Below are 21,581 nucleotides of genomic sequence, written 5' to 3' on the forward strand. Positions count from 1 at the left end.
AAAGATAAGGAGTGAAAACATGTATTCGGATTGAATTTTTTGCGAAAAAAAATTGGAGTCGAACTTTTTTTTTTTGGAAAAAAATAGCTGGAAAAAGCTTTTGAAGGTTTTTTTTGTTCTATGGATGAGCGGCAATTCGCCATAGTTTGACCCCATTTTAAACATTGTTGGAAGTTGGAAGCCTAAGCACCAAATCCTGGACGGGGAGGGGCTCAAGCTAATTCCATTTATAGCCCAAAGAAATAGAATTGCAGGGAAGGAAAATGTCATATAAAAGTCAGCTTTTATTGTGACCTAACTTCAAAATTTCTTCAGGGAAAATTTTGTTTTTGATGCAAGATGGTGCCGAATTGAAGAATTTCATCATTTTTGTAGCAGAATGTAACAGACGTCTGAAATTGTAGCAGTTTGTAGCAATTAAATCAGATTTCCACTCCTGGTTTATTGGTTGTATTCTTCAAGTTTTATCAAAGAGCTTTTACAAAATTTTTACAGTGTAATCCTGCCGGCCTTACACATATACTTACTTTTTTTGTAGAATTGAATATCTTTTTCGAACGAGAACTATGCTTCACTTTTACACTTTGTTCTTTTTCTGATGTAGTTATACTGGATGAATCATCATGTTCATCTTTGATAAAATCATTTGTGACAGAGAAGTGGGTAGAAATTGGATGCACTTCCTCAGCGTAACTTTCTAAATTTGTTTCCGCACTTGACGATACATCCATATCACAAGAGCCATCAATTTTTTCATCAAATTCTTCAGGATTTACAGCTTGCCTATCTGAAACCTGAGTCAGATCACTAGCCATTTTTACGGATGTCCTGGAAACATCTGATATCACATTATTTGTTACATCCAAATCCACCGAATGCAAAGAAGTAAGCCTGGAATTTTCATTACTGGGCAATGCTATACTGTTCTGTTCTTTATCCAATTCTTGAAAATAATTAACTGGTTCCTTAGAATCCAGGGTAACAGGAAGAGAAACACACTGTGAAGAATCCTGGCTTATCACTGGGGTAGTGTCAAAACAAAGATAACTTTGCACGGACTTGGCCTCACTAACGGCAACTTCACAAGCACTGCTTTTAATTACATCTTTTTTAATTCCAGTATATAGCCCATCCTCAAGTTTTGTGACACAACAACTCTGTAAAACAGGTAACCTCACCGCTTCAACATTCATTTTCTTGGAAGAGTCTATTTGAATAGTATGTTCTTTCCGCGAGCCTTCACTGCTCTTGAAAAACTTTTTTGGTTTAACACTTGCAATTTTATTTTTTAAGCTATTGGGTCCTGATTGATGGCCAAATTCACCAGCTTGTGGAAGATTAATGTCAGTTTCGAAACCAAAAGGATCTTGGGGTGACGATGCAAAGCGGGGCTTTGAGGATTCTTTCTTTAGTCGCTTCACTGGTTCGACATTATCTGTAGCCAAATCTTTCTGGCCATTAAGATGTGCCTTTCTTAGAGAAGTGAATGATGTCATTCCCCATCTATGGACAGCTGCAACTGACACTTTCGCTGTGGATGGTTTGTTCCCCTTTTCAGCCAGCAGATGATCAAACTGGAGGCTGGTTTTACAATCAGGTCTCCTGGTGTAGGTTTTTGCTCCTAGCTTAGACATGCTGAAAAAAAAAAAAAAATTAGCTTCATAAAATTTTGAAATCAATTTGACCTCAATTTCACACTTCAAAAGTTATCTTGTCGGACAAAAAAAATACAATTTATACAACATAATTTACTTAAAACATTTGTAACTTCAGTAGTATATGTTACAAGGAAATTCTTGAAATTGGCTAATACAACACTTGTATTTCGCCCAAAGCATTTTTCTGCACCGAGCCCTCAGCTCACTGAAAATATATTGTATGGTAAAAATTCCCATAGCAGTACAGTAAAACCTGCGAATTTGGATAACTCTGTATCCTGGGAACCTCCCTATATTGGATGGTACTAGCACTTACAGTGCACCCTGTATATATAACATGACTTTTTCTAGTAAGAAAGATTTCCAACCCAACGTAGGAGATATGACCCAAGTTAAGTACAGCAAAGTAGCAGTTAAATATAAATTTTTTATAAGCTCTGTGCTTTTCTTTCGAGAAAAATGGCCCAAAATAATGCAGATTGTAGTTGTTTTCATGAATAAATATCTCCGAATTTTCCAGTTTTTTCGGTCAAACTTTTAAAAAATTAGAAACACAGTAATTTTAAAAAAGTTGGTGTAAATTTTCTACCATCAAATAAATTTTAACTAATATAAACTGATTATTCTAATAAATCCCCAGTACATTTACACTTTTTTGTAATTCAAATCAAAATATATATATAATCATCATCCCCACCATATTTTCTTTCCTCAAAAACAAGGATAGCCCTCTAACATTTCAGGAGTAATTTCTATTGGCAACTACTTCAAAAATCTAATCCCAGAGATGCATAATCATGCAATAGTATGAGAACCATTCTGATAACCAGGGCCAGACTTGAGGTGCGGCCACACTGTGCCACTAAATTTTAGGAGCTTCAAAATGAGAAATATTCTGATTACATGACAAACTTCCCAACTAAGAAATAGCTTGAAACTCTGTCTCAGACCGGGAATCCCTAACATTCAGACATTGAATTTTTTGGCTCCCCCCATCATGGGCCCCGAGCCAAGTGGTTTTTCTGAGGCCCTACCTAGTAAATCCTAGAAAATTTGGACCAGATCTAGAGTTAGCGAGACACCCTCTTCTTTTCAGGTGCCTCGGTGGACCCATGCATTAAGACGGCACTGGGGTGGGGGGGTGCATTTATATCTGGTACGAAAATTACAGAGGGGAAGGCAGCATTCATGCTTTCTCCTACTGAAAGGGCATCTTGTTGCTGACCATGTATAAAAAATGGGTTTTCTAGCCCGCCCTTTCACTATAATGTTCCTTACATACAGATATAGTAGAACAGCATGTAATCCTAGGGCACACTCACAATTATTTTACTAAGATGCAGGCATTATTGTCCAAAATTATTGCCAAATGGTTTTATTAAAATAATATAGAATAGTTTGACAGTCATTGTTGGGTAGTAAGAGAAACCTTGTGTGCGCTATGGTGCCTATGGACAGGGCCGCAACTAAAGGTGGGCAGAAGGATTCAGTAGGTTGGGCCAGGAAGGGTGGCAAGCAGGGTTTGAGCTACGGTCGCTGTTTTCACAAAATGCAAAAGAAAATCTTAGAATGCGAAAGAAGTGATAGCCACTTTCGCAAAAATGCGTACAGGAGGTACGGAACGAGTAGACATCCAACCATTAATCATTACATTAGAGTTGCAGCATTTTGCTAAAGCATTTCTCCCCATTTTCGCCAGGGTTGGGGTTTAGGACAGGGCACGCGGGATAAACTGTCTAAAAGTGTCTGAAACTGTCCAAAACCTCCAAGTTTCAAAATGTTAGGTGAAAAACTTATGAATTTTTTTTCATAATACAAATACGCCGCCACAACAGGCAAATTGCCCAACGAGGTGGCTGACTTAAGAACATCATGGATCATTTTTGGAGGCCATTTTTTGGAGGCCCTACCTACTACTGCTACACCACACATGCACCCCGCCCACACCCCCCTCCCACGGAACTCCCAACGAATCGGTACATGCGGGAATGTGCGTGTACGTGTAATGAAACCGGATGTGAAGTTTTTTGTTTCTCTGTAATGCTTGTTATGTGTAGTGCCGCCATCTGCCACCAGTTTTTCCAACTATGAGTGAAGTGCTATGATTGAACGATGTATCGTTGTAGGACTGTTGCTCTCTGTGGTGAGACCTTTTAACGGGGAGATCGGCTCGCATTTGCGCCTTGAAGTTGGGAACTACAGAAAACCAACTTCAGCCGACCACCACTGTGGGGTTCGAACCCGGATCCTCGCATTGCGAGTCCGTCACTATAACCACTCGACCACCACAGCGGCATACTAACATATTAAAAAAAATACTAGCAGAAAATAAAACTAAATTAAAAATATTTCAAAAAGGTGTCATTTGTTTTTTTTCCCTAATTAAATTGTTTCACCAAATTGATGGTTTTAAGTTGGAAATCAAATAGTAAATTGATATCACAAATATAACTGTTTAAATAAACACTGTTTTCAATTTTTTAGTTTGTTATAAATGTTAATTGGTATTATTATTATTAAATATTAAAAAAAATATGTTATATTGGAGGTACCAAATATGCATAGTCTCAGTTATAATCATTACATTATTGTGAAACTCAACATAAATATTATTTTTTATTAGATAGCGATATAATGATGCGAATATATATCAAAGGTGTAGTGTTTATTTGATGCAAATTGTTCCATTTTGACTTTTCAAACTTTTTTCTTTAAATTTTCCAGTGAACTTTCTATTTTACATTCCCAATTTTCAAAAACTAATTATGAATAAAGGAAAATATCCAAAGAAAATGAGGCCACTATGTAGCACCTACACATGACTAACTGAACACAATTTCACAAACACTGATTGCGTCTACATGATGATAAAAGACCCAAAATTTTTGTTAAATTTAAATTGTTGCTCTTATGAGGCTAGAAGCTAATATTCCACCGAATAAATTCAAGGTATATTCACAATTCTATCACATGGGGGACAACAGCAATAAGAAAAACACTGGAAGAAGGCTTATCAAAAGACTGTCTTTAACATTGTTTTTTTATTTTCGTATCCCAAGTTATGCATCAATTGAAAGAATATTTTCAAATTTTATCTTAGAAACCATTTTGGCACAGATAGGGCAGCTAAATTAGTTATGTGTTATCGAATGTTAAAAGGCGCAACTGCGCTTGATTATTAGTGTTCGATTATTACGTAAGTTTAATTTCATTCTGTAGTCACATATCTATTGCTTTTTCTAATTTTGATGCAACAAATTTTTATCCCAGTCTTGTATCTCAAATATAATGTTGCATCAGTCATGCAACCCTTTACATATACTGTTTTGAATTTCAAAATTTTATTATATTTAATGTAATTAATAATATAATATAAAGTTTAATATTTGATTATAGAAGTTACCTCTTTATCAAATTACAAAGTTTTCACTTATAGTTATAAATAGGAAGTTTTGGACAGTTTAGGACAGTACGGTAAAAACTACGGTACATACTGTGGTTTTTACCGTACTGTCCAAAATCTTGCCAACCCTGAGTTTCGCTTTTTTGTGAAAGGAATTTTTTATCTAGCTTAAACCCTGGTGGCAAGTTTACCTCTTTTTCAGTTCAAAATAATTGGGAATGGAGGAGCGGGGGGAAGTATACTGACCTCTGGCCACAGAGTAAATTTTTTTTCCTAGTGCAGCCCTGCCTGTGGACAATGGGCGAAACCTGTTTTCGAGAGACCGCAAAGGTGTTTTTGGTAAATAATTGGTTCTCTAGTGCGCAATGAATGAATGAACACAAGGGGCTTTGCCACCGGACTCTATCTTGTTGCCGAGATCTCTTCTAGCCCAGCTTTGTGGCAGAGTCTGGAACAGAGTGAGGGCACCTAATAGTCTGAGTGTGTAGCTAGTTTTGAGTCTGCTATTTCAGTGCTGCCATCTATACTTCAAATTGTGAGCGAAGTGTAATGATTTTAACGTTGTAGGCCTGTTGCTCTCTGTGGCGAGACTTTTTAATGGGGAGATCGGCTCGCATTTGCACCTTGAAATTGGGAACCACAGAAAACCAACTTCAGCCGACCACCACTGTGGTGCCGGTGAGTTTGAACCCGGATCCTCGCGATGTGAGTCCATCACTATGACCACTCGACCACCACAGCGGCTCTCTAGTGCACAAGGTTCTCCAGTCGTAAAATACTTAGGCCCATCTCTAACTTGCCACAGCTATTTCTCTGAGAAAATAAGTTTCAGAAAATGCACAAAATTTGCAGCACATTTTCAATGAGATATTTGTCTATTCTATATTCTATTCTATTCTATTCTATTCTATTTTTGCATGATCTGTTGATATCAGTATACCCATCTCATGAAAACAGTACTGGTCACTATAAATTAAAATGTATTAAGAGAAGATATATAGAAAAGATTTCACAATAGAAAAACTTTTGTCATGTTGCTGCCCGACATGCTGAAATGTTATACTTTTGACATCTTTTTTGTTTTGTGTTCAGATTTTTTAAGCAACCTTTGTCAGCAATGCCAAAATCGATTTCATCATAGTTTTCATGTAATATAATCAAAGACACATCTGATTGAAATACAGCGGAATTTCAGTTTAAAAGCAATTCGAAAGTCAAGCAATATTTTCAAACCAATTTTGCCTTGATAAACAAGATATTTTTTCTAGTTTAAGTAATGTACTGAATTAGTATATATATGCAATGTATCGAGTACAGGTTTAGTATGTAGAATCAAATTAGCAGTATATGGGTCATTCTCAAAAAGTGTACATTCCACATTTTTGAATGAAAAATTCAATTTTCAAAATAAAATTTATCTCAAATTATAGCCAATGACTTGAAGTTTAATAATTCATAAATATTTTTAATTTGTAATATTTTATTTTTTGGGTTTTATAACTGAAAGTCATGGATTTTGTCCACTCTGTTATGAAAAGAAATATCACTCTAAAAAAATTATTTCTGCTGTTTTTATCTCTTAAAATAATGGAATCAGCTTATTTCTTACACATATACCAAAACAAAAAGGCAGTTCAAATTTTTTTTTACTTTTTTTCTGTCGTTTTCATGGTTTTTCATGAGTTTCAAAATAACACATGGAAAAGTTCATTTTTTACATAGTACATTTATAATTTAACATCTTAGTTGAAAGTGTTCTTAAAATTTGCTCGTGAACTGCAAAAACGCTTCCCATAACCAGAGTTGTCAAATTTGCTCTCCAGGACCCAAACCCATCCCCCCCCCCATGGGCTGGGTTTTTTAGTCTAAAAAACCACGTTTTTTTAAGGAAAATTGTTTTCAAAGAAAATGTGTTGCTTTCAGGTTAAAATTTTATTTTAAGGGTTATGTATAGGTTATGTATTCCAAAAATTACTGCATAGTGCAGTGCTTACAATATGTATATTTTGAAGTATTTTAAAAGATTTATTTGGGAGCAAAAATGTGATAATTTCTTGGAACCACAAACACACTTTTTTTATAATTCTTCTACCTTTTTTTAAGTAAGCATTCAGGTGCGAGATTCACATATTAAAATGCTACAAGAAACTGCAAACAGAAAATGTAACCATGAACTTAGATACATAATATATGTATTATACCTGATATGTAATATGTGATGTGTGTTTGCGCGTCTGTTTGGTTCAGTGGTTAGCACACTAGCGTGGAGAACGAAAGGCTTTATCAGTTGTCATGGGTTCGAATCCCGATAGGTCACTAAGATAGTTTTTTTGCCGCTGTGGTGGTCGAGTGGTTATAGTGCCGGACTCGTGATGCGAGGATCCGGGTTCGAACCCCACAGTGGTGGTCGGCTGAAGTTGGTTTTCTGTGGTTCCCAACTTCAAGGCGCAAATGCGAGCCGATCTCCCCGTTAAAAAGTCTCGCCACAGAGAGCAACAGTCCTACAACGGTAAATCATTCAACCATAACACTTCACTCATAGTTAGAAAAACTGGGGGCAGATGACAGCACTACACATAACAAGCATTACACAGAAACAAACTTTACGTCAGGTTGCACTACACGTACACGCACATTCCCGCATGTACCTATTCGTTGGGGGGGTTCCGCGGGGGGGGGGGGGTGCATGTGTGGTGTAGCAATAGTAGGTAGGGGCTCAGGGATCCATGATGTTCTTAAGTCAGCCACCTCGTTGGGCAATTTGCCTGTTGTGGCGTTGTATTTGTATTTGTATAAACATATCCAAAGAAATTATTGCTCATTTATATATATACACAATTATATGATACACAATAATTTTTCACACACACACAAATCCTTGTATAAATAAATTGAAGCTTCTATGAAGAAGTAAACCAATGTTATGCAAACTGAATTTTCATTCAAAAAATATTTACATGTTTGCATTACATTTTCGTAAGCTTTATGCAGGTACATCAGACTGAAACTGAAATATCAAAAGACAAAAATATTAGCTAAAAACGAAAAAAATAATTTCGTGGGATTCTTGAATTGAACATTGGTAATGAACACCTTAAAGTGAAACAGAACAAAAAGTATAGTACAGATCCGCCATTGTTTACATCTATAGCTCACAGGTACAGTATGTACAATTGTTTGGAAGTGGATTATTGTACAATAGAACGAGGCTATCGAGTTGGGAGATGAGAGGATTCAAGTTCCAAGAAAATACAAACTGTGTTGAACACAGTTGCATCATTGACCACTAAACCATACATGTACCTAGTCCTTATTCCTCTGCAGAACCTCTAAAGCATCATAAACTATAATATGACTGATGAAAACTATAGCATGACTGATGAAAACTATAACATGACTGATGAAAACTATAACATGACTGATGAAAACTATAACATGACTGATGAAAACTATATCATGACTGAAAATGAGTTAGGTTGAAAAGGTATTCAGTTGACCGAATTGTTTGGAAAATTGTGCAGATAATCGATGTTCTACTGCAGTTGTATTTTTTCCAACGAATAACATATCTGAATTATTTTTCTGAGTTGAAGGGAATTTTTTTGGTACACTACAGCCAAGATGTATGCTTTTGACAAGGCATGTAATAGTAGTGGTAAAAACAAAGGTGTACAAAATAAAAATTAGAAATTAAAAAAATAGAATGTTTTAGTTAAACTCAGCTGTTCATACAACCAACTTCTGAGAGTTCTCGTCTGGCAAATGAGAAATTAGGTGCCCCGGGTTCAATTCCCTGTAAAGGCAGAGGTGAATTTTTCTTTAACAGGTTGTAGTAAAGAAATGAAGTACTGGATGACCTTCTCATCAAATTGGAATTGCTACAGCCCGTGAAAAATGACAAAATATCTATATATGATCCCCAAGAAAAATAAAAAACGGCAACTGAACGGTACGTTATTTTATTCATAATTTGTAGCATATTTGGCTCAAGAATATCATATGGCATAAATTAGTTCAGAAATGACATAGTAGAATTTTGAAAAAAATAAAGTCATAATTAATTAGTGAGTGCAGGATTTCTCAGTATTTGCCATAAATAAGGTCTCACAAGCTTTTCTAACGCCCACGACCTTCACATCCTGTAGCAAGGCCCTCTCGTCTGGAATCTTTGGCAAGTCCTCAGATCAACCTTTCTCTCAAGGGGCCCTTCTATAGTGAATTTGTAACAAAAAACACAAAAAATGACAAGAATCGTCAAGGCCACTGGGATGATTATTCTCATAGCAATATGCATATTTTTTTTCTGGCTCCATGTCCAAAGTGATTGTTATTCGAAAATTGTTGTTCGGAGGTTTCTTGTAATGTTAAGTCCATAGGACGTGTTCGGTTACAACAAAATGTGGCCATTGATTGGCGATTTCAGTTGTTCGTAGGTGGCTGTTACAGGAGGTTTTACAGTACCTCTTTCTATTTTAATTAATGTTATCAACTGCTTATTATTTCAATGACATTCAGACAACAGCGAAATTTTTTTTTATCTCAGGAAAGTTCTTTTATAACGAATTTACAATTTCCACATGTGAGGAAAAAAAATGATGTGTTCCTCAACAAGCAATGAAGGGGCTGGTAAAATTACAACCAGCAGGATGTAAAAGGATGGAGGAATGATATCAAAAACTGATAAAGAAGTTTGTTTACATCAGGACCGAAGATATCAGGAACAGACTTTATAAAGATTATTCCTCATATTAAATAAAGCTAATATACACCAAAAGCTAGATTTTTCAACAAAATCTGAGATTCACCATCAGTAGACAGAACCTGAGAAATAAAAATGTCAGGTCGCCATGGCGAGCACCTCAGTGGCGCAGTGGTAAGATGCTCATCTTCCATTATGAAGGTTACCATCCAGGTCCATGGGTTCGAATCCTGGAGTAAAATGTCAGAAGCAAATTCTTTACTTACATAGTCTGGGGGCAACCACAGATGGATGGGGCCTTCATTTCCCACCCAACTCCACTGGTTGAAAAGTGCTGTATGGCGATATATGACCAGAATTGGTGTGGTAAAGTAGGTCGCAGGGGTGGGAAGTCACAAAGTCTATTTCGGAGCAGCTTTGGAGCAGCAAAATTCAGGATTTCGAGCAGTTTTGGAGCAGCAAAATATAGGATTCAGAGCAGATATTTATGAATTGGAGCAGTGAAATTAACAACAATATTTTCGTTAACCCTCACCCCTTTTCAAAATAAAATAACTGCACTGTCTTTTGTTATCAAACATCTTTTCATCAGCTTGTTTTTTGTTTTTGGTGTTTCAGGCTTTTGACACCTTGTTTGAAAGAAAGGCTGCCATAAAGTTTTTCGCACCAGTCTAAGATAATTTTTGCTTACTCAGGGCTTTCCTGTCTGGAACAGCAGCCCTTCAAATGGGCTAAACATTTTCTAGTCTTTATAGATATTATAAATTTTCTATATAAAGTTTTCAATTTTTTTATACTCAGAAAGAAATTGTTGCAAAATGGGAGAGCATTTTGGAAGAATCAACAAGATGGTTGGCGATTCAGCACTCATTATTTGGCGAGATTGGCGATCTTACTCGTTATTTGGCAATTTAACACTCATTATTCGGCAACATTGGTGGTTTAATGCTCGTTATTCGGCGAAGTTTCTAAATTAGCAATCATAATTCGGCGGACATGCCCTTTTCACTCCTGGAATATTTTTTTTCACAAAACATCAGGATTTGACGCAATGACAATCGACTACAGTAATTTCTGCTGCTTCCAGTGGCAACTTTTTTTTTTGAAACGGAAACTGACTCGCATTTGCACATTAAAGCTGAAAGACCATTGCAAACCATCCTCAGTTGTTCCTTTTCACAGATATTATTGGGGTTTCGTGATGGAAAGCCCGATAGTTTAAATAAGGCGATAGTTGAAGTACAGTGGAATAAAACACGCTCTTTTCGGAAAGAATCGTTTTGCAGCAAGCAGGAACAAAAATTTCTTGACATCCTTTCCGAAATTCCGGGCATACTGAAGCAAAATTCGCTATTTTGGCGCAGAAAAATACAAAAATACCCTATTGGAGCACGATGGCACAAAATGTTAATTTTGGCGCAGTGCGGCACAATTGGCGCAGAGTTCCCACCCCTGAGGTCGCCATGATGAATAAAAAGTCTGTGTTAGCATTTAAAAATTTATGCATGTGATGACTAAATTGGTGTGTGAGGACAACGTAAACATTTTGAAATTTATGTCCCCTCAAATTGTAAACAGACATTGTGGTCCAAAAAATACCTGAATTTTGGCTGGTTTTTTTAAATCATGGCTCTTAGGAAATTTGGCAAGTGCCTACTTTTTTTCAATTTGTCAAGCCATCAGTGGGTTGAGATTAATATTTTCCTGAAAATATAACCAATAATTCTAAAAAATGAACTTATCTATATGAAGGGCCGTATTTATGTTTTTGCCACCCCCCCTATTTCCATCTAACTATTTTACCCCCCCCCTCCACCCCTCTCATGCCATTAATAATAAATCATAAACAAACAAAAGCAAAAAGTGGTACTATATATATACTTTAATCGAATGTGTATGGTGCATACATTCGAATTAGATGAACGCAGCACATGTTAGAAAAGCAGAGAAAAATTAGAAATTTGTTTTTTCACATGAACATGCCTCGCTCAGGCATTGAACTGCATTGTATATATAGCTGACCAATGACTGTCCCAAGAGGTTATCGGTTGACGTCATGGCGCACACAAGGCGGAATAGAAGCAGACAGGGCTCTGAGGCCAATGTTGTTTTTTAAACCAAAAATGCACTGCAAACAACCATGGCTATTTATCTTACATATTTAATATTCGATTAAATTTACCAGTCGCCCTCAGGGGTGTACAACAGATGCGGCCACACAGGGTCCAGCACTTGAATGAGTCCCGCATATTTGATATTAAAAAAACTGATTTTTTTTCTACATTAGAAAAAGGTAGCTACGTTTTAAGTATAGAAATGATAATGATCATTCCAAATAATACAGGGTGTTTCAAAAAGAATCATCCGATTTAAAAAATCATAATTATTCAGCTTTTAATCAGTTTTGATCAAATAATGTATAGGTAGAAAGAGGGAAATCCCTCTCTCGAGTTTCACGCAGTTGCTGACAGGTAGCGCTAATGCTCTTCCTTCAGCCGCCACTTCAGTGTTTGTCAAGATTAGCCTTTTCTACAGATAGAAACCGATTCAGATGACTTCATTTTCCAGCAGGTCGGAGCACCACCACACTGGAGCTTACACGTTAGAGAATTTTTGAACAATCGCATTCTTAAACGATGGATCGGCCGTACGGGATCTGACCATTCAATTAAATATCACTGGCCTCAAAGATCACCCCAAACCTCAGAGTGTGATTTCTTCTTGTGGGGGTTTATAAAAGACTACGTTTATATGTGTCTCCCCTTCCAGCTACATTAGCCAAACTGAAGATACGCATAAAAGCAGCAGTGGATGCAAACATGCTCGCGAAAGTTTGGGATGATTTTTACTACCGTATATACATATGCCGTCCTTCCCAAGGTGAACATATTGAGCACCTTCAATTTGGTTTGTAAAAACTTTATGATAATCTTAAGTGCTTATGTTTTCAATATTTTTTGTAATATACTCATTTCAAATCGGGTGATTCTTTTTGAAACACCCTGTACAACAAATAAACAAGAATTATTCGCAACTGGAAGAAGCCCCACAGGTCATTTTCTATATAAGCTCCGCATCTGGCAATTGTGGTCTTGGAAATGATCTATTAATAAGGGTTTACTGACATTTTATTTTGGGCTTGAAATTAGTTTTATATATATAACTTGCATTATAATGCAGTTATTATAAACCATAATTAAAGCAGTAGAGGGATTTATTGCAACCAATTTTTCAGGTAGTTTTTAGACCCTTAATATACCTTGGTTTTCGTCATTTTTCTTTTTTCCATAAACTATAAATGTCTCTTTTAGTGCCTATTTTAGGCATTTTTAGTGCCTTTTTGACTGCCTATTTCGACCAATTTTAGTGCCTAAACTTCCAGGCTCTAACAATTATATTTCTTATTTCAATGGCAGCCTGTGGGAAAAAAAAAAAACATTATGATTTAATAATTATATGGGCGCGGTAGCCCGGTCGATAAGATACTCGCCTAAAGTACCAAAGGATGTTTAGAGATGTCGCAAGTTCGATACCCGGTTCGTCCTTGTCAGAAAACTTTTCTGACACAGGGGTACAACAAAAACAGCGACTTGACCGCAGCAAAAAATTGTTACAGAACGGAGTCCCCCATCGAGGGGTTAACACACCAACCTCTCGATGAGTATAAAAAACAAGCCTGCCGTTCGGAATCTGCAATAAATTGTAGGTCCCGGTCTAATTAGCCCTTGTGTGCAGAAAATGACAGTGGTGCGACAAAAATGATCAAATAATTATATAATTTACAATAGAAATGACACATGGCACTTTCACACGTTTACGAAACATGAATAAAAAAAAATGTTTTTTCTCTCCCCCCTCTTTTTATACTCCAAAATTCGCTGCCCTGGGACATAGCCCGCTTATTTCCCCCCCCCCCCCGTAAATACACTGCTGTCTATATAAAGCATTTACAACTAGTTATCAATGGCGATTGATATTTGTTAATGAAGAGATATTTTTCTCAGCCCTATATATGAAGGAAAGACTTTTTTGGATGATGAAGACTTTTTTCGGATTCACCGAAATGAAGAAGAACCTATTGGTCTGTTCCTGGTCTCTGCCAGGAACTGAACCCGTCTCCTTTCAAACCGGGCAAGCATGCTACCCATATACACCACGGTTGCATAAATAACGAAGAAATAGTCTCTTCTACTGCATACGGATAGTGCACTTGCAAGAGGACTGGGCTTGATTCCCGGCAGAGAACAGTAGATTTCTCACCATATTCACCTCTATATAATATCCTAAAAAAAGTCTTTCCTTCACACAATATTTATAAAATGTTTTATTTTGTTATGAAAAAACTTGTCATTATGAATATAATAGGCAGTTTAACAGCTTTTTATGACCCACATTCACTCAACATATGAGCTTGTCAAATGTTTCATGATGACAAATTTACCCTCAAACCCATACAAAAGTGGGAGAGAACTTGACATTTAGCTGCATAGAAATATCAACTGCACTGTTAGTTTGGTATAGCAATTCATTGAAGTCACATTTCATTAAAGAAGGTACAGGAAGCAAACAAAGAATTAAAAAAAAAATAGCACTTATACACACACATATATAAGCGCAATGCCTTTTTTTTTTATCTCAAAATGTATAGGAATCATAAATTAGAATTTCTTTAGAAAATTTTAATAAAACACCATTACGTATAGTTTGTGTTGTTTGTAATTATTGTTGTTGTAATCGAACACACAACTCGAGCTTAAAAACTTGACAGAGAGAAAAGTACTACACAATTACCTAGATGTGTATAAGGATGAATGATTCAGATTCAATGCATGCGGTTAAAAGCCCGATGATTATGGCAATGAAAAACTGTTTAAACTAGGGAGCCCCCGATTGTTTACGAAAACCAATAATGATATCTAGCATTTCCGCACAGCAGCAGCAACGTAGCAAACGCCATTGCCATTCAGCAGCCACAGAGCGAGCGACTCTTCAGTGACTGACCTCCTATGCTTTTACGCGGAGCCACGAGAGCTGTACTGGATGTCGTAGAACGTATTTCATTAACATTATTTTAATATCAGAAAAAAAGAAGTTTTTTTCCAAATAAAGGAATTTTTCATGAGGGAAAAGAATCTTTAGAATGTGAAAAATCCTATATTTATGTAGTATTGGAATCAAACAACATTTCAGGGTTTAAAGTGATAACTTTTTTTTTCTTTCTATAGCATGATGGTGGCTAACGCCGTCCGGACAAGTTTGTTTATCTTTGGTTCCGCATCCCCGTATTGAAAGTATCCTTCATCCAGTTTTGGTCTCGTTAAAGAGGAAATGTTAAACGTGATAAAATTTCGGTGATGTATGGACAGTTTTTAATTTTTTAAATAAATTCTCTTTTCAAGTTTTTTTCCCAGCTGTTTGTCATGTTATGGTACGAAACTTTATATCCTGACAAACTATTAATTTGATGCTTAAATAATTTCTATTATGCTTTATTAACATATATTAGTATTTTAGATTGTTTACTTTGTGATAACTGACTGTTGAATCATATTCCTTATTGTTTTGTAAACATGCGTGGGAAACAATAAAATGATGATTTTCCATTGTGTGATTGCTGCAAAGTTGCATAATAAATTTTTTAGATAGAAGCACATACTGTTCTTTGTAAACTATTGCTTTGTACCATAATGATAAAATAGTTTTTTACACTATGTTAAGTTTTTTTCTCAAATAGAAATTTTTTACCCCAACATGTTTATCGTATTTCTTTTTTGAACATGTTAATTGGGTTACAATTCACTACCCCGGGGGGTACCCTATTGGAGAAAAGTTCCCTGCGACATCACAACCTGGAGTGGTCCCTTACCAAACTTTACTGGTGTCATCTTGTCTATGACAGCGTTTTAATAATTCATTGTCCATCCCTTTGGAAATTTTAAACATATTGATCATGTCCCCCTAAACATATACGGGAAATGTAGTCTCTCTTAATAGCTTAAGCCTTTTATGTCAACAAGAGCACACGTATCTATTCTCTGTACACTCTCAATCAAGTCTATATCTTTATGTAGGTATAGGTCCCCAAATACTTACAGTATACTCCACTCCAGCACGGATTAAGTCCTGGAAAAGTAGAAGAATCGCTTTAGGGGAACGTGAAGACGAGTTTATCTATTAAAAGTGAAAAAAGTATGGGGGTCAAGGACACTTTTCCATTGTGACACCTCAAGATAAACACACAATCTCTACATTTTTGGCCTCGCCCAAAGCCTTAGTTGTGATCATAGAAGCAAATGTTACACATTTCATATTTCCAGTTTCCTTGACAAAACTGTTGCAGTGCTAATTCTCGCAGAGATGCCATTTACGTGCTATAACGTGTCAAATACCCGAAGTTTTCGGAAATGATGCATATAGATTTGGTGCACGCATCCTCCGTGACGCGGTTTTTTTCTAGTTCCAAGATGAAAAAATATCCCTAACTTTTTCCCCTTTTTTTTCACAGTCTAGCATCATCAAGCAACCTTGAAGAAGTGGTTTTACTACTTTGTGTACTGTATTGTATTGATATACACACGGGTTGTTGAAGATATTTAGTTTCCCTTAATGAGGGGCTGTGTACACAATTTTCAAAGAGAATTTCAAAGTTTTTACTCCCCTGCGAATTTTCTCCCCTCCAGTTACATATTGGAAATTATGATACTTTTGCAGCTATATGCCGGCATTCAAAGACAGTGGTCTATATAGCGCAAATTTGCCTTGTTCTTACAAGATTGCGAATGCGCATTGTTTGAAAAATCATAAAGGATTTGGAATGCCTGTTCAAAGTGTAAAACATTTTCCGAGATAGTTCAGAAAAACAAAAACGAATCTGTAAAAACTCTACCTTGAATAGGCCTATCCAGTTTTGTCATCTAGTTGCTGTGTGGTAGTCACTGCATGTCATCGCAAAAATCACTGGTGTGTATGCAGAATTGGGTTTTGGAGGTGCAGAAGGATTTCTTCCACAAAAATTGTGGGTCACCGATGCTCAAAAACATAGTATAAGACTTGTTTTTCCAATATTTTAATTTTCTACAAAAATATTTTCATTTTCTTGGGAGGGGGAGGCTCGGACCCCCATAACCCCCTCCCCAATTTTGCCTTTGGTGAAAATCCGGTCAATTTGGTCAAAAATCATACGATTGATGTTTTTATTATTATTAAATTGATTTTCAGTGAAAAATGGTTAACATCTTAGGGGCAATGAAGGAAAAGCTCTTTTTATATAATGTTTTATTTGGTTTTGGCACTTGATAAACTCATTTGTAGTTCTATCTTGATTTTTCATTAAGTACTTTTCATTTAATTGTGAAAATTTGATAACTCTGTACAAAAAGTTTTGTGTCAAAGTTAGAGTATTGCATTGTATTTTGGAACTATCGATTAATATTTGAGATCGTATTCTGTTATATATATTATCTAATTTCCGAATATTCTCGTAATATGCTCCTTTCCAGGCACTGATAGCATAATTGACAATTGAATATATCCATGCACACACATAGAATAAATCTTTTAAAAAAATTTCATCAATCAAGTTTTTTATTTTGTAAATAGTCACTGCATATTTTCTAATCTTTTTTATTATAATATCATAGTGCGTGTTCCATTTAAGATCATTTTGTATTGTGGTACCCAAGCAATAGCTATTTCTTGGCAATGGTATTGATTGTTCTCCAGGCACTGACAATGATTATGTATTCTTAGATGTATATTTGTGTTATAATTTATTTTTCTTGTCTTTATACAAATAAATTTTGTTTTTTGAGTGTTAAGTTTTAATTTATGTTTAATTAACCAGATATTAATATTTGTTAGATCATCTTCTAATTTTCTAATTAAATTTGCTGTATCAGTATTTTCTACATAAAGCACTGTATTATTGGCAAAGGTTATAATTTTTCCATTTAATCTCAAGTTACATAAATAATTTATATTATAAATAATATAGGATCCAGAACAGAACCCTGATGTACCCCCTTTTCAATTCTTGAAAAGTACTAACTTCTTTTTTAATAACAACTGCTTGTTTCCTGTTGCAATAGTATGATTTAAGCCATAGTTTCCCAATCTTTTTGTCCCATCGTCCCCAGGGGGTATTAACGCCCATGTTGGGAATCACTGATTTAAACCATTGAAGTATGTTTCCTCTCATTCTTATTTCAAATAGTTTATTTTTTAAAATGTTCAAATCCACAAAATTGAATGCTCTTTTCAAATAATCTAGGAACACAGTTATGGAACATTTATTATTGTTGAATCTCCATTGTTTAAATAGTTGGATCTGGTATCACTATTTCTGTATTTTTATTTTTTTTGAAATCCATATTGGTTAGTTGAGAAAATATTTTGTCTATTTAGGAAATCAAGAAGCTAGTTTTTTATATATTTTTCAATTATTTTTGAGAAGACTGTAAGTATTGATATTGGTCTGTAATTTGTCAAATTATTACTATCTCCTGCTTTATATATGGGATGGACTAGAGAGTATTTCAAATCATGGTAGAAGATTCCATTCAATACAGAATGATCGATTAAATTTTTTATTGTACTTAAGTGGTATTTCGCAATTATTTTAGTCATTTTAGGGGTCAATCCATCATAACCACTCTTGCTTTATTTTCCTTTAAATCCCTTATAACATGCTTTAATTGTTCTTCATTTATATCAGTATAAAACATGGAATTGATCAAATTGTTTGTAACATTTTGTTCCAAATAATGGGTAAAAAAATTGTTTTGTTCATTAGTATTTAAATTCCTTGTAATAAAGTCATTATTGAATTTAATGACTTATTACTTGATTTTATATCTTGAAAGTTTAGAAGCACATTATGTCCAATATTTTTGTTTAAATATTTTCATTTATGCATTTCCATTGCATGAGTTTTTTTTCCAATTTCTTAAAAAAAATTTAATATACTCTTGTTTAATTTTTTTAATTTTTTTTTCAAAATTTGCTTCATATTCCTTGTATTCAAATTTATATGAGACTATTTGAGGATTCTTTTTGTATTTTTTGTAGTGTTTTTCTTTATAATTTATTCTTTCATTGATCCAGTTTTTCTGATCTTTTTGTAGGCTTTTGTTTTACTGTCTTGGTCCATAAATTTGAATTCAACATTAAAATATCCATAAATCGCTCATATTTATTTTGAGCATTATCATCTTCAATGAAATTCTTGAGATTCAGCTTCGAGATAAAATTTTGAAATTGTTCATAATTTATGAGTTTTATATATTTACTTTCCTCATTTATACTACTCATTTTTTTCTTCAGAAAGTCTATGTATCCCAATACAGGATAGTGATCTGTAATTTGGGTCTTAAGAACATTAAATTCATGAGCACAGTTTTATTTATAATGATAAAAAACATGATCAATACATGTTTGTGTTATGCCTGTTTGTCTAGTAGTTTTTTCATGTAAAGGGACTAATCTATTTGTTGCTAATACATCAAGATATTGTGATGTTATGCTATTTCTATTGAACAAATCAATGTTAATATCACCAACAGTTGATAAATTTGTGTTCACCTTTTTGAATATAATTCCAGTTCTTCATTGAAATTAGTACTAGTATACGAATGAGATCGATATACAAAAGCAAAACATCTAAGTTATATTCTGGGAAATTTATATGTAGCTCTTTTTAGCCGTAATTAAATTCACTCCTTTTACTTTTTTGTGTGATACAATATCATTACAGTCGAATCCCGTTTTAACGAATACCGTTATAGCGAAAATCTCGTTTTAACGAACACTTTTCTAATCCCCCAAATAAGTTTACATAGGAACTAGCTAGGTAACCTGGAATTCCTTTTTCGTTTTAATGAAATGATTCCTCCGGTCTCTTGGCGTTCATTATAACGGGATTCGACTGTATTTATATACATCATTACACCACCTGATCTATTCATTCATATGTTCATTTGTTCATTCTGTATGTTCTATAATTAATGAATGAATAATATTCACTTATGCCTTTATAATTTGGGATTTCAAAATTAAATTTTTCTTCATTTTCTATCCATATTTCAGTTAAGCATATCGCATCAATTTGTTTATCTAAAGTTATTAGGAAAATCAAAAAAATTGTCAAAATTAGTTCTTAAGCTTTGGATATTCAAAATCAGAAAAGTCACTTTTTTTATTTCCTGCCTTAGAAATACTGAGAAAATTGTCCTTACTACTTCAATTTCCTCCAGTGGGTACGAGCTCTGTGTAGAGCTCTCATAGTCTTCAGTTTCTGTTGTTGCTTGCACTAAACTCAAGCTTTTGAAGTTGTTCTTCAGTGGTTATCCTTAATTATTTTGTAGTTTTCATCTTTTCAGATTAATAGCTTGCCTTCTTTCAACCAGGCGAATTTGTATACAAGCCTTGCTTTAGTTTGTCTCATCATATAAAACAATTTATTTTCTGGTGTTAAATGTTCATTAATATATATTCTGACATTCTGAAAATCTAGATTTAATTTTTCAGCTGTGATATGTTGCTTTTTGGCATTTTGTGTCCAAATGCTCTTCGATTTTTCCTTTTGAAATTGCACTATTGTAGGCTTTGACTTGTTGCTGCTTCTCGTGGGATCGCAGTGTGCACTCTTTATTTTGGTTGTTTCATGAATCTTTAGATGGTCCCGTACTGTTTCTATTATTTCAAAAATATTTTCATTCCTCATTTCTGGGATTCCACTGATTTCTATATTGTTTTTCGCGCTTCTTGTTTTCAAATCGTTCATTCTGTATTTCAGATCTGTTATCTCCTGCTTTAGATGCATATTCTCAATCTTTATTTCTTCAGCGACTTAGTTCACTAGTTCCCTCATTTTTTCTAGTTTTCTCCCAAAGTCTCTCATTTGTTTAGAATTAAATTCTATTGCCTTTATTACTTCTTGAATTTCTGTTGTAAGGTGATTCTGCTTTTGGATTACATTATTTATGGCTAGTTGAAAGACTTCTTCCATCTCATTTTCCAATTTTCCAATGATACTTTCCACCTTTTCCAGTGTGATATCATGATCATTTAACCTTGCAGTTCTTTCAGTTTCAGATTTGTCCCGGCATCTAACACACTAGAATTTATTCATTCTTCAATATTTGTAATGTTCAATTTTAAAATATATTTTATTTAATTTTCTTGCATTTAGTGTACTACTAATAGTGAAATACTTGCAGTATTTAGTGTGAAATATTTTGTTTTCGTAATATTACTATTCAACTTTCTTTGGATATTGGGTAATGCCCGTAAACACCATGGCATTTATGTCATCCATTATGGCTCACTGTGAACATCACTCAATGATGATTGTGTCGGTGATCAAAGACAATGCAAATGCAGGAAACGTCTTGAGGTCGTGGATAAATTTCACTGATGTCATTAGTGTCATTGCCACAGCTATAGAAGCCATAAGAATGGGAACAGTCATCTCATGCTGGAAGAACTCTCGGATTCCAATGTGTGTCAAGGACATGTCCAATGTTACGGAGCCTGCCGAAAAGTTTATGAAAGACATTGTTACATTAGCAAAGCAGATATATGGAGAAGGGTTCAATGATGTGTACATAGAAGAAATTTGAGAATTAATGAACAGCAATTCAGAAATTGACAGAGAAGTCATTAATCGAGCTGACTGCTCCTGAAACACAAGCAATATTTCATGAAGATAAATTAAGAAATGAAAGAAAGGATTATATTATGAGAAACAAAGCGCAAGGACTTTGTAAGTTTGGATCGACACTGGATTGTTTCAGGTAGAGGAAATCTTGTTACCATACTCTAA

At 34.8% G+C, this 21,581-nt stretch overlaps 2 protein-coding genes across 6 annotated transcripts in view; one reads left to right on the forward strand and one right to left on the reverse strand.

The window, feature by feature from the left end:
* wapl (cohesin release factor wings apart-like) overlaps positions 1–14,825 on the reverse strand; it is a 71,724-nt gene extending 56,899 nt beyond the window's left edge. The window contains exons 1-2 of the mRNA XM_089252993.1: positions 14,552–14,825; positions 528–1,635 (exon numbers count right to left, since the gene is read on the reverse strand). Of these exons, the coding sequence (XP_089109119.1) occupies positions 528–1,634 (1,107 nt within the window). The 5' untranslated portion in view covers position 1,635; positions 14,552–14,825. The remainder of the gene's footprint in view (positions 1–527; positions 1,636–14,551) is intronic.
* Positions 14,826–14,986: 161 nt separating this feature from the next.
* Positions 14,987–21,581, forward strand: part of LOC149067038 (NIF3-like protein 1) — a 52,403-nt gene continuing 45,808 nt past the window's right edge. For 3 of the 5 annotated variants that reach the window (XM_089252884.1, XM_089252885.1, XM_089252888.1), the window contains exon 1: positions 14,999–15,111. In XM_089252884.1, coding sequence (XP_089109010.1) covers positions 15,089–15,111 — 23 coding nt within the window. In that variant the 5' untranslated portion in view covers positions 14,999–15,088. Of the gene's footprint in view, positions 15,189–21,581 lie in introns of all 5 variants that reach the window. The other 2 variants (XM_089252886.1, XM_089252887.1) reach the window with 2 other exon arrangements.

The sequence above is a fragment of the Pholcus phalangioides genome, unplaced genomic scaffold, assembly GCF_987345545.1.
Source record: "Pholcus phalangioides strain wild (caught in Gottingen) unplaced genomic scaffold, Ppha-v1.0 ptg000031l_1, whole genome shotgun sequence".
NCBI lineage: Eukaryota > Metazoa > Arthropoda > Arachnida > Araneae > Pholcidae > Pholcus > Pholcus phalangioides.